This window comes from Triturus cristatus, chromosome 7 (genome assembly GCF_964204655.1).
Source record: "Triturus cristatus chromosome 7, aTriCri1.1, whole genome shotgun sequence".
Taxonomy (NCBI): domain Eukaryota; kingdom Metazoa; phylum Chordata; class Amphibia; order Caudata; family Salamandridae; genus Triturus; species Triturus cristatus.
Window position 1 is genome coordinate 220042400 of NC_140590.1, and position 18730 is coordinate 220061129.

Sequence of the window (18730 nt, forward strand, 5' to 3'; positions counted from 1 at the left end):
GAGATAGTTAAGTGACACTTCTACGCACTATTAAACCTTGGCGGGACAGATGACTGATCAATCGATTTTCCAAACACATCAGAGAAAAACTGTCAATGTATATAAAAAAAAATCTCAGTTCACACAACATTAACCTTGCACGTTTGGGTTGTCTATGGAAAAGCCAAATAAGAATAATAACCTTACAGACATGAGTCACGTGACTGTGGTTCAGGTAAGTGCTGCTAGAAGAATGGAAAGCCTAGGTGGCAGTCAGAGCTCCGCTGCAACCCCTGGTATGACTATGGGAGTGGGAAGAGGTCAGTCTACAAGTGAAAGTGATCTGAGGAGGCACCAAGCCAGCCAAGTCGGCTATATTGCCACTCTGGTCCTAAAATGACTCATAGTTATATTTGGAGAAGCAAGTATGTGGTGTTTGCTGGTGATTGAGGTGCAGAATGGACCAGCTGGCATTAATGAAAGGTATGCTACAGCAAACTTTTCACACACAAATTGAGATGGAAAGTGGTGCAAAGGTTCAGTGGGATATCTTACACGTTTCTGTAGCTCCCACGGTGACTAGGGGTTGACTTACATAGACTTGTCCACTCAGGCCTTTGCTCAAGACGATTTCATTGCCATATGTCACCACACGCACAAGCTTGACCCACGACACTCTTGCATCCCCACGATTCTCGTTCTTGGCCTCGACGCGGAAATAGGTGAGGTTGGAGCTGTTACGGCACAAGTGGGAGAGAAGGTAGGTGCATGTGCCCTGGAAATTGAAGTAGCGTCCATCAAATGAGGTGAAGTGTGGATCCCCGGAGGCCAGGCAGGTCTTCTTGCCCGTGGCCTGGCAGGTGTAGTAATTTGCTACGGGCTTGCAGGCTTCATAGGACACGCAGGGTTGTTTCTGACAAGTGATTATGCTGGTGTTTAGGCACTGGCATTTGAACTGGCAAAAGGTGGTGTTCCAAAAGGTTGTGCCTGCTTGGAGAAACGCCCCTGAAATTAAATGAGAATGAGACATATTAGTAATAAATAAAGTCTCTGTGTCCTGACATTTCAGTACAATTGATCTGATGTTGTGTTGTGTTGTGTGGCTAGGGACCGAGCCGCTCTTCTGTGAACTCTGACTTTTTATTACCTTTTCACTAAGACAAGTCACAATTTCAACTGTAGACTGTGTTTCGTAAAGCCTCCTCCAGATATACAACCGATAAATGTTCGCTGTGCATACTGCAAAGTATTCACTAAGTGACCTCATATCTGTATATATTGTATAGGCATACATTAAGGACAGCACCAGATTCACAAAGGAATTTTTGATCATTAAAGTAGTTTTGAAATCAGCGTTGGCTGTATTTATCATTTCTAGGTATTGACAAAGGATAATCTAGGATGTAAAACATTCATTTATGTATTACTACCATACATTGGCATGGTATCATACACGAATAAATCTCACACAGTGGATAGTGAGTGAGCAGTGCAAGGAGTGGTTTGCTTCAAAGATTTGTGAAAGCCCGCGAACGTCATTTTATGGCCATTCAAAAACTCTTATCTGACACTTTCAACACCCAGGAACTCAAGGGCTAGAGCAAAACACTTTCCAGAGTGGTAAGTGAACAGAACATTCCAAACATCATCGGGGTGCAGGTGGAGATGCTTCTTCATGGGGCAAAAAGGGTTCCCCACCGAGTAGTTTCGAACAAAAATGGGAAATAAAACATGTACACTTGCATATACGTGCCAACTTTCTAAAAAGTAGAACTATGCATACAGTTCTGCATTGGGTAATCACCAGTGCAGAACTGGGGAAAGGACTATACTTAGAAAACAAATGAAAGTCACATGACTTTCTCAAGAATACGACAGAAAAGATGAAAGTGGCGTATCTCTCCAGGCGTACTCCTAGAACGTTCAGAGAATAAGCCAAAGTAGGAAATTTACACTCATGCACAGTCAGTCAGAATTACTTTATTCGGTTCATAGCAAAAACCATAAAAGTACGACGAACAGAAAACAATACAACCATTTAAAAACATTTGACATAAAATTACAAACGTATTAAAACACATAGTTTTTTGCTCAGAAATCAAGAGTGATATACACTATAACCATGTGATCTTTTTCCTCAATCTCATTGATATTACTAAAAAAGTGGCTATGTTAAATATCTCCCAAGGAGAACCCAACATCTGAAGATACAAGAGTGATGGTTTTACCTGTCTGAAACCTTTATTTTTTAAAAGAGGAATGATGTATTTTTTACGGATTAAAGACAGGTGGTCACAGAAGAAGATAAAGTGCGTAGTGTCTTTTATGGAGAATCTGTCGCACGAACAGATCCCCAAATCCTTCTCCTTAGTCCAACCAGGAGAGTCAGTAAGTAAAAGGTGGAATTTGTTCATTCTGAACCTGGTTAATAAAAAACGATGGTTCATCTTATTGACAATACCCAAGTAAGGCTCTAAACTATTAGATGTAGTAATCAACTGGTGTGCCTTTACAGTGGGTTTGAGTAATTCCCTTTCTTCCCTTATTAACATAGCCCTCTGTTTATAGGTGACTTTAGCCCATTTTAAATCCCCCTTAACTATGATACTTGGATTTTCAAATAACTCTGGTCGGCCCAAGTACCTGGCTAGATATTTAATGTAGTTCAACCACGGTATAGTTTTACCATACTCTAAAGCTAAGCAATCTTTTAATATTGCATGGTTCAATTCTAGCTCAGGATTTAGCCAGATTGAAATCCATTTCAAAAGTGGGGCAATAGCTATGCGATCAGTTAAGTAATCAATCCCACACTCTTGGTGGACGATATAGCCTGATGTTGAACAGGGAAGGGATAATAATGATTTTAAAAATCTATTTTCTACAACCTGTAGATCAGAGATATTTTTAAATCCCCACAAGTCAGCCCCATATAGTGCGATGGAGGTGCATTTTGCTACGTAGATGTTCAACATGGCTTGCATGGGCTTCACCCCAATTTGCGTCCAAACTCTAAAACAGCAAGTGTGGCCCTAGCAAAAGCATTGCGTTTGGCAGCCAATTGTGGGGCCCAGGTGGACTTGTCGTCAAAAATGACACCTAAATAAGGGAATCGTGTGACCCGTGATAAAACATGACCTTCACAAAACATTGTTTTAACTCTCTTTGGATTGGAACCCACAAACATTACATGGGATTTGGAGAAGTTCACTCCAAGGTCAAGTGCAATCATGAATTTAGCAAAAGAATCTAAAAGATTTTGGAGCCCTACAGCCGTACGAGCTAAAAGTGCGGCATCGTCAGCATACAATAATGCTGGGATGGCAAATTTGCCTGCCCTGGGAATATCCTTACAAGACTTCGTCAATGTAGAACCCAAATCATTAATATATAGTGTAAAAAGCAGGGGGGCTAAAATGCATCCTTGCCTAACGCCGTTAGTGATTCCAATCTTATCCGTGGAATTGCCATGACGGTCATATCTGACCGTGGCGGTAAGATCTCTATGCAGATCCGCTAGGAAGTGAACAATATTGGCATCTATTCCACAGTTAAGTAGTAACCCCCACAATTTTGAGCGATTCACTCGGTCAAACGCCGAGGACAAGTCCATAAAGGCCAAATACAAGGCCCCTTTTTTTGCAATGGTATACTTGCCTATTAAAAGTTGGAGGTTCAGGCTCTGGTCTATGGTCCCGAGGCCCTTACGAAACCCATATTGTAGACTCATGCACAGGAAGACATATACGGATGAAAATGATTAAAACATTTATGAATTGCATCCATGTGAGCCCGTGAACATGCGTAGGGCTGTGGAAGAGGCATGGCGAATAGTGGCAATGAATGCAAAGCTATTTGTTTCCATTGGGTGGTAAGTCGGAGTGAGAAGATCTAGAGAACATGGTTTAGAGGAGTTTTATCATTTCATTTAATTTCTCCTCCTGTTGTTTACCCTCTTGTTATGCACCCCCATGTAAAAGTTGTCTACTTGCATTACATGAGACACCCACAGTTATCATAATACCCGTTGAAGAAGCATGCCCCTGCCAAGGAAACTCCCTTGTTCCTCCATCTGCAGCACACGGTCCAGCTCTGTGAGATGCACCTTACATGTGCTTCTTTTTACAGCATCCTGAATACTTTCTGTTTCAGCCTTCACTTATGTCACCAGCCAATGTCCAGCACGTCACTGCTTTGGGGCTACAATCTGGGTTGATATACAGCTCGAATCTACATTCATAAAGTGGAACTAATCTTGCAAAATGTAACACCGCTTTTTAGGTTGAGCATAGCGTTGCACTGCTCGCTTTGCGAGGCATGCAGGATTCAGTATAGTGTGGAAGGTTCGTGGAAGCTCCGCCCACTCTCTGTCCATCTTTTTCATTGGCTTAGGTCCTAAATGCTGCCTTCTGATTGGTTTTAGGCTTGTTTGTCCCGCCTCCTTTACTTTGATTTGTTGCACGGTAACTATTTTCTTCCTGTGCCTTCACCCCCACCGCCACCCTCCCGCAGTCCGTGCGTTCTTGCCCGCCCCCCCACTCTAGTTGTTCGTGCCTTCTCGCTCTCTGACCTCCGCACACACTCCTGTTTTCAGTGCAATAGGTCTCGCGTAAATGTGAGTCCTCTTGCATTGCAAATGCCTGTTTTATTAACTTTACTAATGAGCGCAGCTTTGCTCCCAGTCTCTTAAGCCGGCAATGGCGGACGTTTGTTTTTCCTTCCACTATGGCTCTTTGCCTGGGTGTCTGTGAAAGGTACCCAGATTCCTCAGCAGGCAGCAAAACCATCATCGTGGCCACGGTACAGCAGTGTGAACCTGGGAATGTTCCATCCGGTTTGGGACATGCTAGTTCCGCTTGATGGAATTCAACTGTGTAAACATTTTTCGGATATGAAGGAGCTTTTTCTGCTGCCAGGGATCTTTGAATGCCCAAACCAAACAGCATGTTCTCATTAAGGTGGGACTGTGATAAAGTAAGCAGAGAAGATATTTCAGTACTTCGTAGTGTATTTTTTGTGCCTAATTTGTTGCGGTTATGTATATTATATGAGGCACTGTGTCATTGCTGTACATTACTTGCATGTAATGGCGTTGCCTAGCTGACGTAATCGCTCACGGAGTCTGGTGTCCTTTAGTCCTCGTGTGTTATGGTTGCCGGAATTGAAGGGGAAGGACGTTGAAATTCTAAGGTGTGGACTTGGATGACCGATGCAGAGTCTATAGCAGTCTAGCGTTTAGAAAGGAGAGATTCCTGTGGTACCGTGACTGTTGTGGTAATAATCACACCGCGATTATAGGTAATGGCATGTTTGAAATAAACGCAGAATTCACCAGAGCAGTCTGTAAAGTCAGCCATACCACAGTAGCGGACACGGAGGTCTGGAATTTGATTCTCGCTAAGACACCGTTTTTTTGTTGCTGGATACTATGGCCTTTTGTCCCTGATCGTGACCTGTTCCTTTTCCGTCCTCCTCTCCCCCTGATATCCGGAAAGCTGACCTATGACCTAGCAGAGGAACTTGATGCAGCAGATTCACAGCCTCACCTTGCCGAGCAGCCCCAGGGGTGTGCAGTTCTGTTCATCACCCCCATCCCTCTTCCGGCCTGACTCCTGACTCTTCATTTAACTACCACGGTCCAGCTTCTGTTTACCTACCACCACTGCTATAGGATTGCTTTGTTTGAGCCCAGGGTAACTTTAGGTCTTGAAGTGAACGCCACAGATCGGGTCACAGTGCGTGCGGACGAGTTGGGCTCAGTGAGGCCACTCAAACATTTCCGGAGAGATGAAAGTAGCCAGCTGGTGTTTGAAATCCCAGGCAGGGCCGGACAGTAATGATATTCCATAGCAAGGGTGCAGCTGTCAGGAATTCTCCATTGCTGCTGGAAGCCAGCTGTGCCCTTGGAAGCTGAACACCAGGGCAGCCCTCAGACATCATCTTCGTTCTTGAGCCGCTTGATGGTGTTATTGTGCCCAGGACACAAGTCGAGTAAACCACCATCATCACATCTAGTGTGAATACCACCCACTTCACCGTAAAGCAGTTCATGATTATTAGCCCGTTTTCATTTAATTATTTTAGGTTTTCTGATGCATTGCGTAGTCTAATTAATTAATGAATTAACTACTCTTCCATGGCACAATATACGTTGAAACGAGCGCCTTTAGGCTCTGTCTAGGCACTGCAAATGGTAAAACCTGCTTATTAAAGACTATTCAACACCATGCAAAGTTACAGTAGTCATGTTGATGCCACAAAGATAAGACCAGTCCATCCCTCATTTATTTGCACATTTCAGAAAGAAGCTGTAAAAAGAATTGAGTAGCTTGCATCAAGTCACTCCTGCTATTAATAAATCTAGGTTTGTTTGGATTGCATCCGACGAAAATTGGTTAGTGAAGACGTTATTTGAATAACGTCATTTTTTTCCCATCGTTTAAATTCCTTTAGATTGCAGACTTGCTCTGTTGGGACACAAATTGCTTTTCTGGTGTTCATTAAATAGCACGAAAGCCCGACCGTGGATGTGTGTGGCCGTTCACTAGTGGCACGAGAAGTAACAGTAGATGTTGTAGTGCACTGGCCCTGACAGCCCATGCTTTTCTGCGAGATTTTGCTGATTTTGAGAGGCTAATATGTAACCCACCTGTAGATTAACCGCATGAGCCTAATTCTAAAGCATTTTTGCTCTCCTATGGGTCACTTGGTTGAACAGGAACTGGGATTTATTGCAGTCTTGAAATGACCAACCGTGGTGCCTACTGGAAATTTTGTGAAGGCTTAGAAATTCATAACTTTGTGGGCATTAAGAAATATTTACAGTGGCATTTTCTGCCACATTTGCATTTCCAAATTCACCCCAAAAATTGGTATGAGTAAGGGCATAAATGGGTTGAAGAAGTTCCTAAACGTCTCAATTTTTCAGGTAGCATGTGTGCCTGAGGGTTCGATCCATTTAAATCTTTTACTGTTGGGGAAAAAAACAAAAGAAATTTGCGCAATTGAACATTTCCGCCACACTAACTTGTATGGTTAGTCCATTTAGTGGACAAATCCGCTCGGCTGATTGGAAGACGCGTGTGCCTGACATCATAGATATTCCGAGTAACCCATAGGTGCTGGAAGTAGGGGTGCTGCAGCATCCCCATAATAACCATGTTATAATTCGGAAGGTAAATGATCAATAAAGATGCATTTACTTCTTGTGCTTATCTGGTAACATTTGCTGTGCTTCTAAGACAAAGGTCAAATATCAGGCAATAACTTCTGTCAAATAGTTGTTTATTATTTTAACATAAAGAGTGCTGTTTACTTTAACTACAAAGCAAGATGATATTGTAAAGTAAACCATTTGGCAACCTTGCAGGGACACAGTAGCCATTTTGTCTAACACGTAATACAATTTAAATACCTGTAAATGAACTTTACCAATGTTTCAGCATATATCAGCAGTTCAGAAGCACAAATAAAGCAGAATTTCTATGTAATTCTGAAGTGTGATGAAAACAAAGATCTTACTAGCATCAAAATAAATCAAGACATAATTCTACATATTATCTATTGCTTGTGCACTTTTTATCGGTCAAAAAGTGTTTTCCAAAAATTACTGGCTATTTCAAAGGAAAAAAGTGTTCTGTCTGTTAGGGAAACGGTTTTACCACACCATGCTTTAGTAATAGATTTGTAATGGAGTTCTCCAAAAGCACCACCAACTATATACTGCACCCTACACTTGTTCTGTGTGACAGTTAGAATGTTCACATTCCCTAGGACTTCAGTGATGTCACATTGATGCCAGCACTCCCACTCTGAAAATTGTTCGAGCACTACAGGAACCTGTTGTTTTTATGAATGTACAGAAGTTGGAATGCTATAACACACATAGGAGAACTAGATTTCCATCTTTTCACAGTACTTTTGCATAACTGCCAACTCAAAGAATAATCTCACAGTGTGAGGAGGGGGCATGGCCTTGAAGAGGGTGGGTCCTTGTGCCGAGAAGTACCAACAAAGCACTTTTGAACCCCACTCCACCTACAAGCTCCCTTCTCTAAAAAAAAAAACAGCTTGCTGAGGCTGGTGCCCATGTCCTGGGGTTGTCACTCCCCTTAATGGACTTCGGCAGTTCAAAGCCTCAGAAAACAAGCTGGAAAAACACTATTTACAGTGTTTTTTCAGCTCGTTTTTATTGCCACAGTGTTTTATCAGCTCCTCACATGGGGACACCATGTGATGGGAGATTATATTGTGTGTCACACGGTAGCACCGTTTGAGTTGACAAATATGCTTTTGTAAATTGACTGCATAGTGCATATGTTCTGCGCATTGCTGCACTTCACGTCTGCCAGGGATAGTGTCTCCCCACTACTGCGTTTGTCTGAAAAGGATCTTTTGCAGAAGAGTTTTCTGTTTGCTTATTTTGCTACAGGGATAGAAAAGATGCAAAGCTCTACTTTTACTTATCATTGTATTTCTGTGTGTATATCATCTGCCTGAAAGTAAACTCCGAGCCAGACACCTGCAGCCAGAAAGCTAAGTGCACGCGCACTGCGATGTGGGTAGTGGAGGGTGGCATGGATTGGGGGTCAGACGGTGAGGGGGGCACGAAGGTAGTAAAAAAAAAATACTTATCTCCTTGCTGCCGCGACTCTCCTCATCTTCCCTCCTCGTCGGCTGCGTCTTTTCTCGTCGTCCCTCCTCATCGTTGCTCTGCTCCTGCTGGGAGCAGGAAGTACCAAGGCTTCCCTTGTCCAATCACAATGCTGCAGGGCAGCACTGTGATTGGTCTGAGTGCTGTGGTTCACACTCAGCCTGGTCATGTTCTCTACCCAGGCTGCAATGCAGCCTGCATGGAGAAAATGCAAAGTGCGCATGACGGTTTGGCCGGCCGGCTGTCATGCACACTGAGAATTGTGCATACCACTTCCTCCCTATGGTTGCCTATTATCCCCCTGGCCTTTGAAGTGAAATAGGTCTCGCACTCACAAGAGTTTGAGCAATTGGCATTGTATATGACAATGCTTTTATTTATGTGTTAATTATCAAACCAGATAAATAAAAGGCATTGTCATTTACATTGTCAATAGCTTAAACTCTTGGAAATGCGAGACCTATCGCATTGCAAATGCTTGTTTACTATGCTCGTGGCTCCACCATCATAACAGGAATGAACTGAGAATGGCATCCTTAGGGAAAAAAATTATTTACCAGCGGGCGGTGCTCCACATTTATTTAAAACAGATGTTTTTCAGGCGATTTGCATATATTTGGTGCTGCCACTGGGTGGCGCCCTAACACTGCTCCTTTCCCTCGTCTTAATAAAGTTACAAGTCTGCAACCCTTTGCCATGTGCTATGTGATATATATAAGGCAAGAACACTTAACCAACTGATAGAAGCTGTCTCACCATTATACACGCATCCGCCCGCACTCTGGAAGGTGTCCACTCGGAACGCCCACACTCCTGGGGTGTTGACATTACTTGTTGATGCAACATTTAAGATGTCCGCTGTCCTTGATCCTGGGATACTGAAGTAGCGGGTGGAGCCTCCACTGTTAAACCCAGCCTGGTGGGGGGAGGGGAGGAGAAGAAAGGAGAAGAAAGCAATCAGTCACCACACGCCATGGGATTTATGCAACGGCTGAAACCTGATCTGCTAGTAATTGAGAATTTCTCTAAACATTTCCAACACTCCTATGCATAAGGTGGAGGAGTTGGGGGGATGGGGGATAGAGCAAGCGACATTAGTCTTATTTAGTAAGGATTCCAACATAAAACAAACAAAAAATACTGTATATATTAGTGATGAACAAAGAAGTTGAGGACATTGAAAAATGTTTTATTTTATTTTAACTTTGCAAAGGCACGGGGATGTGAAAACTGTCCTGCAAAATACAGGGGCGTTCCTACTGACTCCCAGTGGCAGGAGTGCAAATTTACTTGGCAACTGTCTTTATCTCTGCTGCCTGAAGTGCCAGGGTGCGTCTTCCAGCAACAAGGAATGAGAGGCAGGAGGCTGCTGAGCAGTGCCTATTGCTCTGCTGCCATACTGCCACTCAGAACTTCTGTAGCCCGGAGAACTGCGGGGAAGCAACATTCCTTGTAGCCTGAAGCACCAGACTAGCTGGATGGGACACACAGCTGCAGAGACCAGATCCGCTCCAGGAAAATTAGGCTGTAGGCAAAGTCAGAAAACTTCCCCCATCTTCTCAGTTTCATGGCTTCGGTCGCCTATGCAGGCAAACAGTTTCACTTTCACCAATCTGTCACTCTCAAGGTACCTATGATGACACTTTATGAAAAATGCTCCACTAGGGCAACCGTCCACATTCACCTTAATAGGTTGATGACATTTGAATCACTTCCAAAGTTTGTATTAGTGTCAACAAATATTTGGACAAATTTGCTTACCTGTGCCTGTGTGCCTCCTAACCCCGTAGTTCGGCTCCCGCCACTCGCAGTGCCGGTCGTCCAGACGATGACGTCATAGTTCAGCAGAATAAAGTCCATGACACCATCAGAGATGAGCACAGCCTGGAATGTGTTCACCTGTAATAACAAGATGTGGTGCGAAAAGACAGAGGTCAGAGCAGGGCACACATGTCTAATGCTAGCCCAACTTTGCCAACACTGGCGTATCATTGTCATTATCCCAGTATGCCTTGCGAGTTTGGCAATTACAGACTCCCATCTAGGTCTATAATATGACACTTGCAGAAGCCAATTTCAATTGCAGGTCTTACTATTTTTTTCCTATTTTGAAGATGTACATATAGATTTTTTTAAGTTCAAGAAAAGGTTTATTGAAAAGATTATTATGATCATAAAAACAATACTTCATATATGCAGTTATTTGTTAATACATAAATACATGAAGGTGTAATAAAGAACAATAATGATATATAATATCCATTAAATAGTAAAAGGATAATATAGAAGATGATATGAATATAAGCAAAGGTTCATAGTACATATAGCTTTAATGAATGCATTTCAGCATATAGATGATGATATGGATGCACGCACAGTGTTTGTCACTGATGAATTCCGAGAAGCCTGGCGTACTCGGACCTGTGTATATGGTGTAAAGTTAGCAGCACAATGTATGAGGTTGATTTTCACCAGGTCACACAAGGGATATCCTAAGGATTTGGGGCCATGATAGGAACACCTTTGAATGTATGATCCAATTTCATTTTTTTTCATGCTCTCTTTCGCCAGGTCACTGACAGCGCACTGGCACACTGGTCCAAATTCCAAATGTGTTTTCAACTAACATTCAGGGATGGTGATGTGTATTTTCAGTACTTTAATACAGCAGCAGCTCACTCATATAAATGCAAATAATCTCTGTGACCATCCTAACATGTCTCATGTGTGAGGTCCTGTTTCAAGTAAAAATATGTTTTGATGTTGCATGGTGTTGAACAATGTAAATACAACACTTCTCTGCAAAATATCTGTAACTACTTCAAAAATACATTAAATGAAAACGGTCTGTGTTTACGGATAATTCCATGTCATCAGGGCTGGGCTGTTTGCAGAACAAAGCAGGTTTAAGCAGACAGTTGATGACACGGACTATAAAGGGCCCCCTGAAATGCTGGGACCCTGGGCTAGAGCCCACTTTGCCCATGCCTTAAAACTTCTCTGGTGTCTCACGATCTGATATTGTTTGTGCCAGTATCACTTCCTTTGAAAACACATTTTTCTAAGCCATGTGCTGTGAGCACCATACATTGCAGGCTCATCCTCAAATTTGTGCGGATAGCTGAATCAATATGTAACTACCTTTGTGGACGTCGACCCATAATATGCCACCTTGTCCCACGTGGCGATGTACAACCAGGTGGCATTGAATGATGTGATGCCAAAGTAGCGTTGGACTTCAGCCGAAGCTCGCTGCAGGAGAGTGGCGTTTCTGGACTCTCGGTAGAACACGTTTCCTGCAATGCGGTTGTCCACATCTGCCCAGAATGGCGCCACGAAAGCTCGTCCATCGGGGAGAGGAAAAGGATCCGAGGTGTACTGTGAGACGGCCACCCCGAAGGACACCACCCCGTTCGTGTTCACCTGCGAGAAGAATGATGGGTTTTATAAAAGCACTAGACAAACTCACTACAATCCCTATTACATACTCATCTCCGCGACTGCATTATCAGTCTGTGTACTTTTACAATTACACCACAAGGGGCACCCTATCCCTTGGAAACAGTAAATGACGCTTTTAATTGACAGATGTTTACATGCCCTGAGTGTACAGCAGTACAGCAGTGAACTAATTTAAACATTATGAAAAGAAAGATTTGACTGCTGCTGTCACCTGCACACTGATCGACGAGGTCATGGTTTCTCACACATCTTGAAAATACTGCTCAGAAAATGTCTGTTTGCACATAATGAAATAGTTTGGCTTTATTTTATTTTTCATATTAAACTTAAGCTGTATTGTCTTTAAAGTTTTTCAAAATGGTTTGGCTCTGTAACTTCTACGGACCTGATTCAAAAAGGGAAAGTCCTGAAAGAGTCATACATGTCCTACTTTTGTTTATTCACAAACATCTCCCGCAATACTCCTGAAAATTTATGAACACTACATATGTTGGAGTTATAAAGGTTTTTATGCAAATGTTTCACTTGTTTGGAAATCTGTTTGTGCAGGTCACACAACAATGTTCATTTTCATATTTTGCATTAGCATATTTGAGGTTTTTGTTCTCCAGTGGGAAATTATGTTATCCTTTGGAGAGACTCCTTCCTGTACACCATCTAAAGAACTGGGAGTGATACTTACAGAGTAACACTGGCATTGCAGTTACTTTCAGGATTATTTAGTTCCAAACCTAAAATAGTTCCTAGGGTGGGAATGTCCCAACATAATGTTTCCGAACAACACCCCAGTAGAGTTCTTTTTGTTTTGCTTCTTTCATGTCACCAACCCCAAGTGTATGATGGGAGTGGATCTGCTAAATTTACAGCTTTTCCAAAATGATTCTAAAGGTTAACTTTTGCAAATTTTAGGAATCATTTTGTAGAATTCAGAGCCACAATTGCATCTTGGTGCCAAAGAAATTACATGCAATATATTTTCTAAATTGGTGTCTATGTTGTCTGATCTTGGTGGTCCTGCTGGATCACACTGCATAGCTTTTATGTAGCTGGACAATCACTAATTAGGAAATCAAAAAGATGGATATGCTGTGGTTGACCCAATGCTTCCTAGGTCTGGAAGGTCTCTCAACTTCTGTTTATCTGCCAACTAACATTATCCATTTGTGGTGCCTACTAAAACATATTAGACAGGACTTTAAGTGGGATGAAAAAAATGAGGGGTCTCTCAAAGGGGCGTGGCCAATTTAAGGGTGTGGCTTAAAAAAACACGTAAGTTAGGAATCTGTGCTTAACATAGTGTGCCACCCGACTTGTATTTTGCTGTTTCTGTCATTGCATCCAGATATATGATACAACAAGTAACATCATACCTACAAGTCAGGACTAATGGTCAATGGTTGTTAGTTGCATAAGAATCTTATTCATCTTATGATAAGATAAATAAACTGTAACTATGGCTTGTATATATTATTGAAAAGGTTTCCACTTAAAGCTCTGGTGACACCACAACAATGTTGCTGCTCCTGAGTTTAAAAAAGAGAAGTGGAATCCAAGGAGAAAATTACTATTTAAAGGATTTCCTTTACCCTACGACGCTCACCTGCATGACGTCATTGACTTCTCTACTAGTGAGAATTGAGCAGTGTGATGTGCGTGCTGTCACTGCAGTCCGAAAAAAAACCGTCCGCCTGCCAGGGCACAAAACAGAGCCCAAAAGAGACCCGTTTCGAGGCCCCTTTTAAAAAACTGCAGGTGCTCAGCACCGGTGAGACCCAGCCCACTTAAAGGCCTGATATTAGAACATTGCAATGGTGGGAGGTCCATTGGAAACAATGGAGTGCTCTGGGCTTCCAATGGCTAGTAGAACCCTGGAGCTCCAACATTCCAATGTTTGCTCACAGCAAGAGCTGTGAACAAAATACCTCACGGAGCCCGAGGGAATTTCAATCCTCTCGGGCTCTGTGAGGCCTTTGTTTTACAAAATAGAACACTCTGTCCTCTAAGGGCAGAATGTTCTAATAGCCTTAGAGCCCTTCGTAGCTGGCTTTACGGGCCATTAAAGGCCTGCTCCCTTATTTAAAGTTCCTTGCCTTCGGCTCAAGCTTTTCACACAAGAGTGGTCCTTTAATGTCCGGTAGAGGCTGTATTAGAACATTGGAATGTTAGGAGCTCCATTGAAAACTATAGGGTACGCCAGGCTTCAAATGGCTGGTAGAGGCCCGGAGCTCTAACATTTCAATGTTTGTTCACAGCAAGAGCTGTGAACAAGAGGCCTCAAGGAGCCCAAGGAGATTTCAATCCAGTCGGGCTCCTTGAGGCCTTTGTTTTACAAATGAGCACATTCTGCCCTCTAGTGGTGGAATTTTCTAATAGCCCTAGAGCCCTCTGTAGGGGGCTCTAATGGAGCAGGCCTTTAATGGCTGGAACAGCCCTCTGCAGTGGTCTTTAAGGCTATATTCATTGACCAGATAACTGACTGCTGATAACATGTATGATGTTCAAACAAAGCTATTTTATTTTGAACTAATTTCCTACTTTTGGAATTGTTCTATTCAGCTCATTGGTAACTTCATAATATGAGTTAGGAGCATTTCAATCAAATTAAAATACTTTCCTACATCTAGGAGCAATATATCTTGATGTGCCAGAGAGATGCCTCTCACTGATGAGGTCTAGTAAGGTCAAGGTACACAAGGTACATCTGTAGTTGCTTCTGTTCCCATTCAGAGGGGATGTGGCGTACACACTGCGCTATAATATCTCTTTTGGGGTATTTGGATAAGGTTGGTGCACAGAGGAATAAAACACATTCGTAAAATGTACAACCTATTTGGATTGATTCCAGCATCTCCTCACATTATTTATGCAAGTGCATTGAATTTTGTTAAATAAACAGTCATAAGCATAACAGGCTTGATTTAAATCCACTGATCCTCTACAACTTACAATTAAGTAGGTTGATCTGAACTACATTGAGACTTACAATAAGAGTTGTATATGTCTGGTCGAAGAAGATGAATGGCACAGTAATGGGGAGCGCGATAGTGCTGCCATCATCCACTTTGCCCATTGCCGCGTCTCCTAAATTTAGTCCATATGGGTACATCACAGGATTGCCTGGAATGAAAACATTAGTGATAATCATTAACTTGCATCAACCATATTTGTTTAAAAAAAGTCGTGAGAGAAATTGGTCTCTCCGATGGATTTTATTTGCACACTATACACAAAAGTGTGTGTCTGAGTGCATTTACACTCTAATGGAAGCAATGTAGCGAGGAGAAGGATTTTTACAGTCTGTATTCTTGTGCTGTGGAGAACAGGCCATTGCCCACGTCTCCTGCATTAAGGTCTTCTTTTTTATTAAAGTAATTTATACTGAATTCTCCGTATAGTGTTTAATTTTGATGTAACTACTCTACATCTAAGAGGAAGTTTGTGGGATTCATCAGTGCTGCTGACTGCATGTGGAGGTGCTAAGGTGGTCTTGAGGATAAAACCAATGTTTCAGATTAAGACAGCTAGAGACTGTGCTCATCGTGTAGTGAATGCTCTTGTTTCATGACCAATTGCACAACAAATGTCATGTTTATGCTAAAGTAACAAATGTTATGCTTAGTGCAAAATGCAAAATGTCAGTGTCTCCCAGAAGAAGTATGAAGAATGCATTCACATGACATAATGCTTCTTTAGTTGAAGTATTTTATAGCACAGCATGTAGATGCGAATTGGGCATTTTCTGAGTTTCATCAGCCTTCTCAAGCATAACAAATTATAAACATGTATTTAATTTTTAGGTTTCTATGCAATACTCACAACAGTTAATTTTGCATCCATGTAACCAAAAACTTTTCCTAGCACCGATTTGCTAACATTTGACGCAGCGCACAACAGCGTATCAAAAGGAGAGAGCACAAATTCACCATATCTACTAAAATATGGCACATTCCTGCTATCTCTCTGCATAGAAATACACAGTGCAGCCTACCGCCAACACAGGCTCCCTTGTGCAAGGATGCCTGCTTTACAGACAGGATTGCTTTTGTGCAGGTAATTATCCTCTTGATACATGTACTGTATTCTGTAGCACATGTGGAATTAGGTTTGCCTACCCTTTAGTTATGGTTTATGCTCCTATTTTGAAATAATACATGAAATAACAGATGACAGGGTAAATTAAATGATTTCTTGTCTTTCTTTCATAAATATGTCACCATGTTTTGTTCTATATTTCAGACAAACCACATAAAACGTAGTGGTCTATTTAATATTTTGTCAGATTATCACAGACACAAATATTAACAGACATACACACTTTAGATAACCCGTGCTCATCTTGGTAGCTTGGAACGAGCAGAAAGGCTTATCCCAAAGGTAATCTGTAACATATTTGCACCATACATCCAGTAACACAGTGAAAACTATACAAATGGATGCCACACCAGTTTAAAAAATATAGATATATCTATATCTAAACCAAACAAGACCAAAATGACAAACATACAACATACATAATTCAAAATATGACTTTTAGAAGGTTTCGAGCAAATCTGTCCATAGCAAACTATGGTTGCGTGACTTTTACACAAAGTACCTCAAATTCGTCAAAATCCACAAGACAAAACAGCTGCAGAGGGGGGAAGCGCCTAAAACATAGCATCGCATCACTTCCTGAGTGTTGGACTTAGCCCTTTTTGCAGGGTCATTTTAGAACTTTTTGCCTTCCTCCTGTATTTTTTCTGACCTGTTGGTGGTTTTATGACTCTGGGCAGTTTACCACTGCTGATCAGTACTAAAGTGCATATGCTCTTCCTGCGAATTGTGTTTATGGATTAGTGATTCCATGATTGGTATATCTGATTTACTAGTCAGTCCCTAGTACAGTAAACTGTGTGTGCCCAGGGACTGTAAATCAAATGCTGCTAGTGGGCCTGCAGCACTGATTGTGGACCCACATAAGCAGCCTGTAAATGTAGCTCAGGGCTGCCATTGCAGAGCCTGTGTGCAGTCTAGTACTGCCATGCCGACTTGGAAAGTGCACCCACTTGCCAGGGCCTAATCTTCCCTTTACTTTCATGTTAGTCACCCCTAAGGTAGGCCCAATGTACCCCTGTGGGCAGGGTGCAGTGTATGTGAAAGGTAGGACATGCCCTGATGTGTGTGGCATGTCCTGATAGTAAAATACTGTCAATTTTGTTTTTCACTATTGTAAGGCTATCTGTTCCAATTGAATAGAATGGGGAGTTTGCGTATAACATCTTATTAGCATAACTGCCCCTGGAAACCAAATAGGAAAATAAAGTTTAGTATGCCTGAACTCAGAATGTTAAAATGCATCTTTTAGTGAGGGTGATTTTTACATTTTGTGTATGAAAATACCACTTTTAGAAAGTAGGTATTTTCTTGCTTATCCATCCAGTGTGCCTCTGCTAGGATGTGCATTGACTGCCTGGCTTGGGAGTGACAGCGCCTGGAGATGTGCAGTAGCTCCAGAGAGTCTGGATGAGTCAGTGCAAGGCTTAATAGGCCTGATCTGCAATTGGAGTGGTGGGAGGAGTAGGGCTGTGTCTGCCTTCTACAATGATGGCTCGTCCCCCTGTGGTGTGTCTGGAGCCTGGGCTCACACTGACAAGGGAGGTTGTTGTGCACTTGCAAAGTGTCCCCCAGAATTGGTTTGGCCTGGGCTCAGAGCCCTGAAACAGGAGAGTACAAAGAGATTTACTGTATAAAAAGAGTAGCCCAGACCCCAGACTTTTACATCACTTCTGGGAAATCAAGAGGAACCTTTGTTGAGGAGAAGAGCTGGAGAAACTGAGGAGGAATGCTGCCCCTGTGCTGTTTGCTGTCTGGGGCTGGCCTAAGGTGGCTACTTTCTGCCAAGGAAAGGGAAAAAGGACTTTGCTGTTTGCAGTGTCCCTTACTTGAGGAAGATCTCCAAGGGCTTTAAGAAGAGCTTGCTTCTTACTCTGAAGTCTCAGGGACACAACAACTTCACCCCCAGGTCCCCCAAACTTCCTTTATGGGAGTTCTGACCTTCCAATCGATGCCTGTAGCTGTGTTGGGCCTCTGGAGGTTGTTTCTGCTGCTGAAAGCTGGGAAAAGAGAAGCAACTAAAGAAGCGTGACGCATCCAAACCTGGCAAGGTCTACTTCAAGCACTTAGTGATATTCTTTAAGCAGGACACACAGCACACAGCAGAGTCTTTGCACTCTCCTTGGCAGAAACAGCTATTGCAGCCCAACCCCAATCATAGCACGCAGCAAAGGGGCAGTACTTCTCCTTCAGTTTCTCCCGCTCTTCTCCTTGGCAGAGGTTCCTCTTGAGCCCAGAAGTTATCTAAAGTTCTAGGGTGTGGGCCCCAATATTTATACTGCATTTCTCTTTGTTCTCTGGTGGCAGAAAGGTTCTGTGCTCAGTCCAAACCAGTTATGTCCTCTTTGGCCCAGCTTCATGGCAGGAGGTGGAGACAGCATTGTCCAAGGCAGACCAGGCCTATTCAGGTGCAGAGAAATCTTCTTCCACTACTCTAAATTCAGCCCAGGTCTATTCAGCCCAGCCCAGACTCATCCAGTAAAGGCATGTCACACCTCAACCCCCCAGTGGCTGTCTGAAGAGAATGCACATCCCCAGCCCCTG

General features: G+C 42.6%; 1 protein-coding gene across 1 annotated transcript in view; it reads right to left on the reverse strand.

The window, feature by feature from the left end:
• Window positions 1-15422, reverse strand: part of LOC146809262 (uncharacterized) — a 270600-nt gene extending 255178 nt beyond the window's left edge. Inside the window, exons 1-6 of the mRNA XM_085614851.1 lie at window positions 15389-15422; window positions 15078-15211; window positions 11774-12055; window positions 10394-10531; window positions 9389-9548; window positions 575-984 (exon numbers count right to left, since the gene is read on the reverse strand). Of these exons, the coding sequence (XP_085470977.1) occupies window positions 575-984; window positions 9389-9548; window positions 10394-10531; window positions 11774-12055; window positions 15078-15211; window positions 15389-15422 (1158 nt within the window). The remainder of the gene's footprint in view (window positions 1-574; window positions 985-9388; window positions 9549-10393; window positions 10532-11773; window positions 12056-15077; window positions 15212-15388) is intronic.
• Between the last annotated feature and the right edge of the window lie 3308 nt (window positions 15423-18730).